The sequence below is a fragment of the Jaculus jaculus genome, chromosome 6 (genome assembly GCF_020740685.1).
Source record: "Jaculus jaculus isolate mJacJac1 chromosome 6, mJacJac1.mat.Y.cur, whole genome shotgun sequence".
Lineage (NCBI taxonomy): Eukaryota > Metazoa > Chordata > Mammalia > Rodentia > Dipodidae > Jaculus > Jaculus jaculus.
This window is the reverse complement of record NC_059107.1, coordinates 9,487,406-9,502,738: the sequence shown is the minus strand read 5'-3', so window position 1 is coordinate 9,502,738 and position 15,333 is coordinate 9,487,406. Positions and strand designations below refer to the sequence as shown.

The following is a 15,333-nucleotide window of genomic DNA, read 5'->3' as shown; positions in this document are numbered from 1 at the left end:
ATTCCAGTCTAAAGATATACAAAGTGCCTACTTCCACCTGGAGTTCCTGAAGTGTGCTGTGTGGCTTTTGCCCTTGGGGGCTTGTAGCTTTTCTCTCTCTCTCTCTCTCTCTCTCTCTCCCTGGTCCTGTAAGAGCAGGCCAACTTCTTCTACCATTATGAAACTTCCCCTGTAAGCTTCCATAAATATCCCTTTCTCCATTACTGTGCTGGTTTGGAAATTTATCTCAGCAAACTGGAAGCTGTTTATTACAGAAATTGGTACCAGGAGTGGGGTGAGATGAATCTGACCAAGTGGATTTTGGTCTTTTGGAACTTTTGTTTTGGAGGATTGGACATGGACTTGGTACTCACAACTGAAGATGCTTTCTGAAGTGATAAGACAAGTTTTATGGACTATTCTGATGAGAGTTTGAAAATGCTAACTACACAGAGGATTGAACTTAAAGGCTTGGCTTATAAGCTCCCTAAGGGTAAGGAAAGACTACAAAAGACTTTGTTGGAACTGGACTACTGACATAAGGGCTGGCTGCATTCTGTTGCGCAGGCCCATAGAGTTTGATCAAAGTTAAATTTGTAATGCATTGATGTGCTTGGCTAAAGATAATTGGACTGAGAGATTTAAGATTTTTAAGTTAAAAAAACCTCAAGCAAGTTAAAATTACTGACATTGAGACTAGCTTTAGGTTATTGAACTGCTATTATCAACATATTAACAATCTTATAAAAGATGACACAACTGCTTTACATTAAAACAATAAGAGTATTCCTGAAAAATACTGTAATAAAAATACAAACTCTTTTGGGAAAGAGTTAATGGAGGGGGAAAAAAAGCCTTACTTTTCAAGGTTATGATTTATTTAGTCCCTGAATTTAAAATATGGCTGTGTCTTACACACCTGCTAATAGTTTTGAAAACATGAAAATTGTGTAGAGTGGTCATAAATTACACACAGTTCCAGGAGCCACTGCTGAAATGTGGCATGAGACAGGGCGTGGTAACCCTGATAGGCTGAAAGAGCCTTTAAAAGATAGACTGTGATTTACATGGAGACCCAAAGATGTTTTAGATATACCAAAACTGTGCAAGGGCTACCATGAAGTAAGTACACTGTTGGCCTAACATGGAAATGTTCCCTGGCTACTCTGTCCAGCTGGAGAGGTGAAACTGAAAAATCTAGACTGTCAGTCTCTGGTTAAATTAAACTTGAACTACAAAAGTTTAATATTTACTTGATGGTCATTGAGTTTCCATTGTTCTAGTCTCTCTTCGTTAAGCCTTATAACAGTTAAAAATGTTTACTCTGTGCCTTTATATGTTGAAAATATATAACTTGTTTATTTTACAGAATTCACACCTAAGAGACTATCTTAAATCTCAGAGGAGACCTGGGTCTTTAAAAGTATCTTAAGAGCCGGGCATGGTGGTGCACGCCTTTAAACCCAGCACTCAGGAGGCAGAGGTAGGAGGTTTACCGAGAGTTCAAGGGCACCCTGAGACTCCATAGTGAATTCCAGGTCAGCCTGGGCTAGAGTGAGACCCTACCTCAAAAAACCAAAAAAGAAAAATCAAAAAAAAATTAAAAAAATAAAAGTATCTTAAGTTGGTCAATACTGTGGGGACCTTTAAAATTGGCCTAAATATAATTTACAATGTGTAATGGTTATAAATCTGTTGGGGGCCAGGGATGGAACGTGGTAGTTTAAATAGATGGCCCCCAATATATTCAGTGTTTTATTAGCTTGTACTTTGGCTCTCCAGGCACCTGGCTGGAGGCAGTGTCACTGAGTGGATCTTAGGGTCCATCCCTAAGGTGTGGTGGTGGGCTTGAAATTCCAATTTAAAGACATACGAAGTGCCTCGTTCCACCTGGAGTTCCTAAGTGTGCTGTGTGGCTCTTGGCTTTAGAGACTGTGGTTTCTCTGTCTCTCTACCCCTGGTCCTGTAAGAGCAGGCCAGCTTCTTCTGCCATCATGAAACTTCCCCTGGATCTGTAAGCTTCAATATATATCCCTTTCTCCATAACTGTGCCTGGTTTGGAAATTCATCTCAGTGAACCTGAAGCTGTCTAGTACAGTAGCACATGCAACTGGATTTTGTCAAGGGCTGGAGAGATTGCGCAGTGATTAAGGCACTTCCTTGCAAAGCCAAAGAATGCACGTTCGATTCCCTAGAACCCATGTAAGCCAAATGCACAAAGTGGTGCATGTGTCCAGAGTTCATTTGCAGTGGCCGAAGGCCTTGGCTCAGCCATTCTCTCTCTCTCTTTCCAACAGCCTTTTTCTCTCTGTGTCTCTCTCTCTCAAATAAATAAAAATAAAATAAGTGGTTTTCTTACAAAAACTGTAAATACACTTCTGAAACTGTGAACCTAAATAAATCTTTCCTCCTTCTCAGGTTTTTAAAAAATATTTTTTTTTGTTTTTGTAATATTTTATTTTTATTTATTTATTTATTTGAGAGAGGGAAAGAGGGAGAGAGAGAGAAGGGGCACCAGGGTTTCCAGCCACTGCAAATGAACTCCAGATGCATTTGCCACCTTGTGCATCTGGCTTACATGGGTACTGGGGAAATCAAACCAAGGTCCTTTGGCTTTGCAGGCAAGCACCTTAACTGCTAAACCATCTCTCCAACCTTAAAAATAGGTTTTAACTTAATTATAAGAGAAAGGGGGGGTTAGATACAGAGAGAATAGGCATACCAGAGCCTTTAGCCACTGCAAATGAACTCTGGAATCATGAGTCACCTTCCTTGTGTATCTGGCTTTCTATAGATACTGGGGAATTGAATCCAGATCCTTGTGCTTTGCCAGCAAGTGTCTTAACTGCTAAGCCATCTCTCTCCAGCCCCTGTCTCGGGATTTTGCCACAGTGACGAAAGCTGACTAACAAGCAAAGAGAATCATCACCTGTTATTTTTTGTCCATTTTTATTGAGGAATAATCAACATATAAAAGCACAGTTTTAGTAAGTATGAGCCTGGGTAATTATTTCTTTAAGTTCTGAGAAATGCTAATCTTCTAATTGTGGTATTCCTACTGCACTTATTGGTGGAAATTGGATACTAAGAGCAACTTCCTATCAGCCATTTGATGATGATACAATTTGTACAGCAAAAGCAGGCTTGATACATATACCCCTTGATTTATTCCTTTATAAACTAGTTTTCAAATTATGACATCATGATTGATTTAAGCAAATCTGACCTGCTTCAAGTTGCTGCAGTTGTCATACACATGGACCCATTTTTTTTTTTCCAATGCAAATCTCTTCAAATTGTTTCTTGAGTCCTTTGGCTATAACTGCCTCGTTGTCAGTTTCCTTGTTTACAGCCATGCAAACCAGCCTTACCTTTCTATCAACTGCAGCCAGAAGCCTCGGTTCAGTTCATTGGCCAGCGGAAGCTGAGAAGCAGTGTCCAAGACCCCCTCGCTGAGTGAGTGACTGTCCATTGCTCCTGAGAAGAGCACTCTAATGTACGTTTCTCCAATTCAATGAGAAATGGAACATCTTTCCCTATATTTAAGAAATTTCTGTGTTTCTTTTTCCTTCACCTTTACTTTAAAAAAAATTTTTGCACATTGATTTATTTATTATTTATGTATTTGAGAGTGACAGACACAGAGAGAAAGAGGCAGAGAGAGAGAAAGAGACAGAGAATGGGTGCACCAGGGCCTCCAGCCACTATACACAAACTCCAGGTGCGTGTGCCCCCTCTTGCATCTTGGCTAACGTGGGTCCTAGTGAATCGAGCCTCGAACCAGGATTTTTCGGGTTCACAGGCAAGCGCTTAACCACTAAGCCATCTCTCCAGCCCTCCTTCACCTTTGCTTTTATCTCCTAACCTCTCAACAATGGACAGGTGTCTAGGCCTCTGGTATAAGAATACTTGGACATTCCTATCTTGCTAAAAAGCACCCTAGATAATAGTTCCTTAGCCACTGTTTATCTTTTGCTTTCTGTTACACCCTCTTTTAAAATTTTTGTTTATTTAAAAAATTATTTGCCGGGCATGGTGGCGCACGCCTTTAATCCCAGCACTCGGGAGGCAGAGGTAGGAGGATCACCATGAGTTCGAGGCCACCCTGAGACTACAGAGTTAATTCCAGGTCAGCCTGGACCAGAGTGAGACCCTACCTCGCAAAACAAAAAAAAAAAAAAAAAAAAAAAAAATTATTTATTTGGGTGTGAGTGTGCCAGGGCCTCTCACCTCTACAAAGGAACACCAGACATTTGCATCACTTTTTATGTCCAGCTCATTGGGTGGCTTGGGAACTGAACCCTGGCCTTCAGGCTTTGAAAGTAAGAATGTGGAACTGATGAAGCGTCTTCCCAACCCCCATACCTTCTCATTTTAACCGATGAATATTACAACCTTTAAAGGAACAAGAAGGATATCAGTCAATGTGAACTGTGCCACTAACGAGGAGGATGTGTATTCACAGCACAGCACAGGAAAGGCCAAAAAGCATGTCATGCTTACGTGTACCCAAAACATTATTTCTGTTCAGTGGAGAGGACATGGGGGAGGAGGGACAAGGCAGGGCAGCGGGAGGGATGAGATCAGGTACACTGGGTATACATATGGAGGCTGTCAATTAAAAACCAAAAAAAAGGTAGCCGGGCATGATGGCACACACCTTTAATCCCAGCACTCAGGAGGCAGAGGTAGGAGGATCACCATGAGTTCAAGGCCACCCTGAGACTCCATAATGAATTCCAGGTCAGCCTGGGATAGAGTGAAACCTTACTAGAGGGGGGCGAGGGAGAAGGTTTAGCAGGCCGTGGTGATGCACATCTTTAATCTCAGCACAGAAGGATCGCTGTGAATTTGAGGCCAGCCTGGGACTACAGACTGAGTTCCAGGTCAGCCTGGGCTAGAGTGAAACCCTACCTTGAAAAAACAACAACAAAAATACTTTTAAAAAGAAGTCATGCTGGGGGTGCTAATGGATTCTCTGATGTCTGAGGGGAGCATTGCCCCTGGTGCTTGAGGACCCCATTAAAGTGGTTCCTCTTTACTCAGCAGTGAGCTCAGTCACTTCCAAAGTCCACACAGTAGTTGCTGCTATATTTACCCCCCACCAATGCTGAAACAAGAGAATCTCCTCATATTATTTCCTTGTGTCTGGATATTAAAGGGTTATTTTACAAGGAGTGATTTTAAATTTTAAACTGAAAACTACCCGGTATCATTGTGTCTCTGTGATTTTATTTCATTATGTATAGCAATTTTCCTGTATCCAAAAAAAAAAAAAAAAGTCATTTCAGGGCTGAAGAGATGGCTTAGAGTTTAAGGTCTTTGCCTGCAAAGCCAAAGAACCCAGGTTTGATTCCCCAAGACCCACATAAGCCAGATGCACAAGGTGGCACATGCATCTGGAAGCCCTGTCATGCCCATTCTCCTTCTCTCTATCTCTCTCATAAATAAATGAATTTTTTTTGTTTCGGTTTTTTTGAGGTAGGATCTCACTCTAACCCAGGCTGACCTGGAATTCACTATGGAATCTCAGGGTGGCCTCGAACTCACAATGATCCTCTTACCTCTGCCTCCTGAGTGCTGGGATTAAAAGCGTGTGCCACCACACCTGGATAATAAATGAAATATTTTTTAAAAGTCATTTTGGTATGAAAGAGAAAAAAAAAGAAAAGAAAAAGAAAAAAGAAAAGAAAGAGAAGAAAAGGAAAAAGAAGAAAAAGAAAAAGAAAAAGAAAGAAAAAAGAAAAGTAAGAAGAGAAAGGAAAAAGAAAAAAACAGTCATTTTGGAGGACTTTGAGAAACTTTTTCTTTTAGAGAGAGAATTGGCACACCAGGGCCTCAGCCACTGAAATCAAACTCCAGACACTTTCACCAAATAGTGGGCATGTGCGACTTTGTGCTTGCCTCACCTTTGCACATCTGGCTTACGTGGGATCTGGAGAGTGGAACATGGGTCCTTAGGCTTCACAAGCACGTGCCTTAACTGCTAAGCCACCTCTCCAGCCCCCAGAAATTTTTTGTTCCTATATATTCAACTACACTAGTCCTGGATATGAAGTAACCACCACACAGATAGATTTTTTTCTCTCCTTTTAGCATGAAATTCCAGGTTCTATTTTCCCAACAAGGATAGTAGTGTCCAAGAGGGTCACCATCTAACCAGGCTGCCTCAGGAAAACCCTCAGCTATCTTTCCAGGTTCCAGCAATGGAGACCACGTTAGCCACAGGACAGATCCTTTGCTTTCTCATTTTTACAGCCCTGCTTAGAGCCCACACAGTGTCCTAAAAGATCTTTCCTCCTAAGGAGAAGTTTAGCATCCTGGACCACAACGTCGAGAAAATGATTGTGCAAATAGTAAGTCTTTGTAAAGTAAAGGCCTGTGGCAATTAATCCTCCATTGATTGAAAAAAATATCTCAAGATAGCCCTTCAATTTGTCTTCCATGGACTCGTCTTTCTCGAGTGACAGCAAGTGAGGAGACTTAAGGGTCTGCTTGAGTTCCCACGCCGACACAGACAGGTCTGTGGCGATCTCTTCCAGTGATTGATCGTCCAGCCCAAAGTAAGACCTGTAGAAGGCTAGCATCTGCTGAAGTTTTACTATGTCATTGTCACTTAAGAGGCCCACCAAAGGGATGGTGGCTGATACCCCAGACTTCAGGGACTCCAGCCAGATCATCTGTTTCAGGGAATCTCTCCTACGCTCAATGGCAACCTCCGTCACATTAGGCAGGCACTGCATGAAGATGTGGCGCTTCTGGGCTGGCAGGTCCCTCAGAAGGGTGTCCTCCAGCTCTGAAAAGTCAAAGTCAGTCACGTCAAGGCTAGAAACCAAGAAAACCTGCACGGCGTCCACTTTGGCCTGCTGTAGGTTTTCCATACAGTTATCTCGGATCTTTTCCAGCACTTTGTCCCTGTTGAAGGACTTGGGTTGACTTCTTTGGGAATTGGATAAATCATTATCAATTTTTGTTCGAACAAAATAGAAGTTCTTCTTCATTCTTGCAATCGCTTTGGCCAGCTGGGCATCATGATCTGTGAAACGTGTACACGAGATGATAAGGAAAAAGTCATACTCACCAAAATTCACTTTCTTTAGATAATTCATTGGTATGAATTTAGAAGTCCCAATACCAGGCAAGTCCCAAATTTTCACATTAGGAAACTTGGGGTGTTCGTATGACTTTCTATGCATGGTTGTTTCCACTACTCCAACTTCGGCTGCATCTGGCTCTTCATGCCCGGTCCCCCGCAGGGCATTGATGAAACTGGACTTGCCTGCCCCTGACTCCCCTGTCACGGCGATGCTCAGGGGTGCGTTCTCAATTTCTTTCAGGACATTATTGATTAGAGAAACCGTCCTCTGAATGTCCCCCTTCTGTATGTGTGACTGGATCAAAGTGATGTTGTCCTCAGAAATGATTTTACTTTCCATCTTGAAAGTTTTGAAAAAGTTTTCAAAGCTGGAGGCTAAATCATGGTCCTTTGGTTGAGGTGTAGAGAAAATCTGGCCCATGACTGGACAGCAGTGGACACTAGAGGGAGGAGGGCAGAAGGAAATAAAGTCAAAGACTGGCATAGCAGGGAAGGGCTCAGCTGTGGTCACTAACGCAGAATTCTATATTCACACATCCTTAGCATTGGAAAAGTCGTCGCTGTCTGTTCATTCACGGGTGTTGCCATGACATCCAGCTTGGATGTCAAGTGTCCCTGACCCAGGACTGTTTCTATCCTTGGACTGCCCTGCCACTTTAAGAGATTTGTCATGCATTTGGGGCTGGAGACATGGCTTAGCGGTTAAGGCGCTTGCCTGCAAAGCCTAAGGACCTCAGTTCAGTTCCCCAGTATACACGTAAACCAGGTGCACAAGGGGGCACAAGCATCTGGAGTTCATGTGCAATGGCTGGAAGCCCTGGCGTGCCCATTCTGTCTCTCTCAATCTCCCTCTTTCCCTCTCTCAAATAAATAAATTGAAAATATAAATAAAAAGATTTTTCATTCATACGCTGGAGACATGGCTTAGTTGTTAAGGCACTTGCCTGCCAAATCAAAGGACCCAGGTTTGATTCCCCAGGATCCATATAAGCCAGAGGCACAAGGTGGTACCTGTGTCTGAAGTTCATTTACAGTCGCTACAGACACTATCATGCCCATTCTCTCCCCCCCCTCTCTTAAATAAATAAATTAGTCAAATAGTTTTTTTTTAAAAAAAAAAAAAAAGGGATTGTTCATTCATGTGAAGTTCTGGTTTCTCTATGCAAACATTCCTCCCCAGCCATGCATTCCTTTTTTTTCCTTTTTTGCCATGTCATTCTCTATCTTGTTTTAGTTATTTCTATTATTATGAGAAATGTTTGCACATGGTATTATGAACCATGACCACCACAGTGTACCCCACCTTGTGGTGTGATCACTCCTGACTTCGATGAGACTTACTGTATGGATGGGGTATAGCTTAGAAGTGCAATGTTTGACTAGTATGCAGCAGGCCCCAGGTTCAAGTCCAACCGCCATGGGGGAGGGGGAAGATCCGCTATAAAGCAATAGCGTGACAGCATGTGGTCGGCAAAAGAGCAAACAATGGACAAATGCAGAAGAATAGAGTCCAAGCTGGGCATGGGGGTGCACACCTTTAATGCCAGCACTTGGGAGGCAGAGGTAGGAGGATCACCATGAGTTCAAGGCCACCCTGAGAAACTACACAGTGAATTCCAGGTCAGCCTGGTCTAGAGGGAGACTCAACCTCAAAAAAAAATTTTTAATTAAAAAAAAAATAAAACAGAGTCCAAAAAAATACTTTCCCATATAAGCAAGCAATCTTAGATGGAGGAACAAAAGCAACATGAACTTTTCAATAAAAATGTAGGAATAATTTAACAGGCACATACCAGAAAGTAAACCTAGATCCAGAACTGACACTCTTCAGAAAGAGAAACTCAACTGTGGGTGGTCAAATGACACAACCTGCAAAACTATGAAACTCCAGGAGAAAATCAAGGGCTGTAAGTATAGTTTTGGCTTTTTAGAAACAATTCCAAAAACACAACCCATGAATGAAATAATTGACAAGCTGAATTTTGTTAAAATTTCAAACTTCTGGGCTGGAGAGATGGCTTAGCAGGTAAGGCGCTTGCCTGCAAAGCCAAAGGACCCAAATTGATTCCCCAGGACTCACATAAACCAGATGTACATGGTGGTGCCAGGTGTCAGGAGTTGGTTTGCTGTGGTTAGAGGCCCTGGCATGTCTATTCCCTCTATCTCTCTCGCTCTTGGTCACAAATAAATAAATAAGTTAAAAAAATTAAGTTTTAAAAACATTTAGAGCAAGCCAGATGTGGTGGCGCATGCCTTTAATCCCAGCACTTGGGAGGCAGAGGTAGGAGGATCACCGTGAGTTCAAGGACACCCTGAGACTGCATAGTGAATTCCAGGTCAGCCTGAGCTAGAGTGAAACCCTACTTCAAAACAAACAAACAAAATTTAGAACAGGGCTTGGTGGTGCACACCTTTATGCCTAGCACTTGAAAGGCAGAAGTAGGTAGATCACTGTGATGGGTTGATTCAGGTGTCCCCAATAAACTTGTGTTTTGAATGCTTAGGTCCCCAGCTGGTGGCAATTTGATAATTGAAGCCTCCTGGAGGCAGTGTATTGTTGGGGGCAGGCTGTGGGTGGTATAGCCAGTTTCCTCTTGCCAGTGTCTGGCATGCTATTCTGTTCCTGTTGTCCAGCTGATGTTGCCCAGGAGGTGATGTCCACCCTCTGCCATGAATCATCATTTTCCCCTGCCATCATGGAGCTTCCCCTCAAGTCTGTAAGCCAAAATAAAACCCTTTTTTCCTGCTCTTCATCGGGTGTTTTCTGCTGACTGCAACACCTCCCCCTTATTAGCATCTCTCATTCGAATGCTGGGTTGTCACTAGGTAGGTGGGGGAACTATTAGCTGTGAACAGGCATGACATCAGTCGTTCTGACTGCCCAGCAGGACTTTCTTCACACACACGCATGCACACACACACTCACACACACACACACACACCCCTGGAATTCTCAAACATCTGGCATGTGCAGGCCAATTGCCTGCTATAGCAACTGGGTGCAGTAAATGTGCTAAGTCACAGAAGAAGCCAGCCTGAGTGCTGAAGGGCCATGCCCGGCCAGAGCCTTCAAGACAACAGTGTCCGACTCCAAATGCAGCGGATGGCAGTTTGAGTCTGTGTGTTCCCCAGAGCATTTGGGGGAGGCCGGGACAGGAGGGCATGGGGCTCACTGCAGTAGTGTCTGGGGAGGGAAAAAGATAAAGACAGTGAGATCCAAAGGGCAGAGGCTAGAGGATGTGCAAAGGGTAATCCAAAACTGCTGAGTCCTGAGTGATTTTTGAAGGCTGAGGAGATGGCCCAGTCAGTAAAGCCTTCATCTCGCCAGCGCAAGGACCTGAACCTGGATCCCCAGCAGCCATAAAAATGCTGGGCAGTTTGGTTTCCCACCAGGAATAGATGGTGTTGCAGTCCGGTTCGCATTGCTGGTAGAAATCACCCAACCAAGAGCAGCTTCTGGGAAAAAGAGGTTTATTTGGCTTACAGGCTTGAGGGGAAGCTCCACGATGGCAGGGAAAAACGATGGCATGAGCAGAGGGTGGACATCACCCCCTGGCCAACAGAAGATGAACCACAGCAACAGGAGGGTGTGCCAAACACTGGCATGGGGAAACTGGCTATAAAGCCCATAAGCCCGCCCCCAACAATACACTCCCTCCAGGAGGCATTAATTCCCAAATATCCATCAGCTGGGAACCTAGCATTCAGAACACCTAAGTTTATGGGGGACACCTGAATCAAACCACCACAGATGGCAAGACCCTATTGCTGAAGACTCCACATACTTGGGCTGCAAGGCCACTGAAAACTCCTGCTGGAACTGAGCTGATAACCTCCTCCATGTAGAACAGCTGACAGAAAGCTGGAAGAAGCCATTCTGCATGCAGTTCAATAGGAGAGAGCAAAATCACTAGTGAAGATACTCAACAGTGGACACTGCAAGTTTTAAATTTTGCCAGCCAGGTCCAATGAGCCTGTGGGTGCAATAGTGGCACATCTGTCTTGGTGGAAACCAACTGCCTCTAATTGGACTGGAGGCCTGCTCCATGGGGGGAATACACCCCAGATACTGAAAACTTAAAACAGGGGTAGTCATGAGCCCTAGGGGTGTAACGTCTGCTGCTGTCTGGCTAAAAGTATATACTATGCTCATCAAACTGCCCAGTAAGCACTTCTCTTAATGTTCATACCTATATATTAATGCTACTCTCACTCTTGGTAGAGAATTTTCTCTTTTCAGATGGCAGTGACCCTGGGATGCCTCAGAAGGTATTGTGGTGCTGAAATGAAGTGATTGGAGTGCTCAGTACTGCAATATCTCTATCACACCTTCCAAGGCTCAGGGTCTATTACGGAAGAGGTGGTGGAAAGAATGTAAGAGCCAAAGGAAAGGTAGGACTCCTTACAACGTGCTCCCCCCAGACACAAAATGGTCTGGATATCCATGACCTCACAGTGCCTGACACTACCTGCACAAGACCATCACAAGAGGAGGAAAAGTTGATGACATCAAAATAAAAGAGAGACTGATTGAGAGGGGGAGGGGATATGATGGAGAATCGAGTTTCAAAGGGGAAAGTGAGAGAAGGAGGGCATTACCATAGGATATTGTTTACAATCATGGAAGTTGTTAATAAAAAATCAAAAATTAAAAAAAAAAATGCTGGGCAGGCATTTATACTGCAGTGCACAGGAGGTGGAGATGAGATTCCAAAGCAAGCTGGCTAGCTAGACTCGCTAAGTGAGTGAGTTCTGGCTTCAAGTGAGAGACCCTGTCTCATTGAAAAATAAAATGGAGGATTGGCTTAGCAGTTAAGGCATTTGCCTGCAAAGCCAAAGGACCCAGGTTCGATTCCCCAGGACCCACATTAGCCAGATGCATGAGGGGGTGCATATGTCTGGATTTCGTTTGCAGTGGCTGGAGGCCCTGGCATGCCCATGATTTCTGTCTCTCTCTCCCTCTTTCTCTCTGTCAAATAAATAATAAAATATTTTTAAAGATACAATGGAGAGCAAATGATGAAGACACAGACCTCAACCTCGGGTAGCCAAACACGCACACATGTGCATGTGTAATTGTGCATCTACATGCAAACACACATACATGCATGCACACCACACACACATGAGCACACACACAAATACTTAGTTATGGGGTTGGAGAGATGGCTCAGCAGTTCAGGTGCTTGCCTGCAAAGCCTAACAACCCAGGTTCAGTTCCCCAGTACGCACGTAGCCAGATGTACAGTGGTGCATGCATCTGAATTTTGTTTGCATTGGCTGGAGGCCCTGGCATGCTCATTCTCCTTTTCTCTCTCTCTCTCTCCTTACAAATAAATACACTTTTTAATTATTTTTTTTTATTTGCAAGCAGAGAGAGAGTGAAAGAATTGGCACACCAGTGGCTTGAGGCCCTGGTGTGTCCACTCCTTCTCTCTTATAAATAAATAAATAAAAACATTTTTTTTCAATACTTAGCTATGGGCTGGAGGGATAGCATAGTGGTTCTAGGCATTTGCTTGCAAAGCCAAAGGACCCAGGTTCAATATTCCAAGTTCCACATTAGACAGACGCACAAGGGGGTGCAAAATCTGTAGTTTATTTGTGACCATTCTCTCTCTCTCTCTCTCCCCCTTCTTTCTGTCAAATAAATTAATTAAAATAAAATTTTAAATTAAAAAAATACTTAGAGTATTTGGGAATGTATGGGACCTTAACAAACATGACTTTGTAGTAGCTGTGTGAGCTTCTGACCAGTATCATCTCTTTGGTAACTATTAGATTGTGGCAGTCACAATTGACTTTCTGGGTCTCCCATGACCTTGTCTTCTAGCTAGACGGAGTGTGCCCAGTGAGTGTGAGTTGGGACAAGGTGAGTGGAAATATGAGACACATATTAAACAAACCTTAGGTGGGCATCTGTCCATACAGTTCTCATCTCGTCCTAATGGCCCTACAAGAACACTGTAATGGTTTCCACCATAAAATTAAGGTACAAAGAAGCAAGACGTTAAAGACAAGCAGGGTCCCACCATTCACAAAAATCAGAGCTGAAGCCAGGTGTGGTTGTGCACACCTTTCATCCCAGCACTCGGGAGGCAGAGGTAGGAGGATCACCGTGAGTTCAAGGCCACCATGAGACTAATAGTGAATTCCAGGTCAGCCTGGGCTTGAGTGAGACCCTACCTCACAAAAACAACAACAAAAAAAAATCAGAGCTGAAGCCAGGTGTGGTGGTGCGCACCTTTAATCCCAGCACTCAGGAGGCAGAGGTAGGAGGATCACCAAGAGTTTGAGGCCACCCTGAGACTCCATAGTGAATTCCAGGTCAGCCTGAGCTAGAGTGAGACCCTACCTCAAAAAAAAAAAAGGAACAAAGAAAGTAAGAAGAATATGTGATAAAAGTCTCTATCTTCCAAGTGAACAGTGTTCAGCTATTAGATGAAAAGTTGCTGGTGTCAGGAGATCTCAGGTTCAGCTCCGATCCACTCACACCTTTGCTCTGCCCACTGAGCGATCCAGGCTCTTACCCTGTCTTCTCTACAGTCTACAGTGAAGAACAAAGTTGAACTATGACTGGACCCTGAAAATGCTTACATTCTCTGAACAGTGAATAGATGTCCCCTACCCATCCCACCCCTCAGCCTTTTAAGTCTTCAGCTAGAGCATCCACGCCATCCTACCCTCAGACCTGAAGTCGGAAATTAGAAAGATAATTCCAATTTTAGTTATGATTAACTTTAAAAAAATTTTTTTTCTTAGCCAGGTATGGTGATGCACACCTCTAATCCCAGCACTCAGGAGGCACAGGTTGGAGGATCGCTGTGAGTTCAAAGCCAGCCTGAGACTAAATAGTGAATTCCAGGTCAGCCTGAGCTAGAGTGAGACCTGATCTCAAAAAGAAAAAAATACATATATGTATATAGTTCTTTTCTTACTCACCAGCTCCTTAGAGAAAAGAGATTCTGGTGCTGGAGGCGAGCTCTTAGCGTTCCCACTGCAAGAGCAGGAGACAGTTTCCCAGCGCCCACGTGCTTGTGTGTCCCCTGCAAGCAGGAGGCGCTCTGGCCCTGCGCTGCCTGTGCGGGATTACTTATGGCTGCAGCGCTGCCCCCACAGGGCTCACAGAAGACAGGGGAGTGGCCCAACATGGCAAAGTGTCTGTTTCCCGGAATAGGAAAGTGAAAGCCTAAATGCTCTTTCTCAGCAGCAGAGTGACTTCCAGCCATCGAAACTGGAAGCCACCCAGTGTTTGCACACTTAAGCACGCATGGCGAGCGGAGGTCACAAGAGCCCAGGCGGCAGGCTTCCCCGCGACTGAGGAGGGGTCACCCCAACCAGGCTTCACTCAGGCCAGGCAAGATCTGAACCAGCACTTGAAGAACCCTCTCTGTGGTCCCCAAAGACCAACCTCAGTGGGAGGGCTGTCATAGAATTTTTTATATTTTTTTGTTTATTTTATTTATTTGAGAGCAACCGACGGAGAAAGTGGGGCGGGGGAGAGTGAATGGGCACACCAGGGCCTCCAGCCACTGCTAAAGAATTCCAGATGCATGCGCCCCCTTACGCATCTGGCTAACATGGGTCCTAGGGAATTGAGGCTCGAACCAGGGTCCTTAGGATTCACAGGCAAGCACTTAATGGCTAAGCTATCTCTCTAGCCCATAGAATTTTTTTTAAGCTACTTTATTTATTTATTTATTTGAAAGAGGCAGAGAAAGAGAATGGGTGCAGAGAGACATCAGAAGACACACCAGGGCATCCAGCCACTGCAAATGAAATCTAGATGCATGCATCACCCTGGCTTAACCTAGGTACTGGGGAATTGAACCTGGGCCCTTTGGCTTTCCAGGCAAGCACCTTAACCTCTAAGTGATCTCTCCAGCCATTTATTACAATTCTGCAAGTCCAAAGCCCAAGAATCTGTGCTGGAGAGATGGCTTAGAGGTTAAGGCACTTGCCTGCAAAGCCAAAGGACCTTGGATCAATTCCCCAGGACCCATGTAAGCCAGGTGCACAAGGTGGCACGTGTCTGGAATTCTTTTGCAGTGGCTGGAGGCTCTGGCACGCCCATTCTCTCCCCCGCCCTCTCAAATAAATAAATAAATAATAATAATAAATGTTTTTTAAAAGCCCAAGAATCTTACTTAACTAAAATCAAGACATCTGTAGGACTGGGCTGAGGGTGTGGCTTGTGGGTAGACATTGCTTAGCGTGCATGAAGCCCTACATTCTGTCCCCAGCAACTGGGAGGTAGA

General features: G+C 44.2%; 1 protein-coding gene across 1 annotated transcript; it reads right to left on the bottom strand.

Moving 5' to 3' along the window:
- Positions 1-6,197: 6,197 nt before the first annotated feature.
- Positions 6,198-14,098, bottom strand: LOC101597884 (T-cell-specific guanine nucleotide triphosphate-binding protein 2-like). Its single transcript, XM_004657255.2, has 2 exons — positions 14,018-14,098; positions 6,198-7,515 (listed from the first exon to the last, which is right to left on the bottom strand). Exon 2 carries the CDS (start codon positions 7,494-7,496, stop codon positions 6,198-6,200), a length of 1,299 nt encoding a protein of 432 aa, XP_004657312.2. The 5' UTR covers positions 7,497-7,515; positions 14,018-14,098.
- Positions 14,099-15,333: the final 1,235 nt, after the last annotated feature.

Bases quoted from the DNA above. Each gene is read 5' to 3' on its own strand.
- LOC101597884 (XM_004657255.2), bottom strand. From the start codon at position 7,496: ATGGGCCAGATTTTCTCTACACCTCAACCAAAGGACCATGATTTAGCC.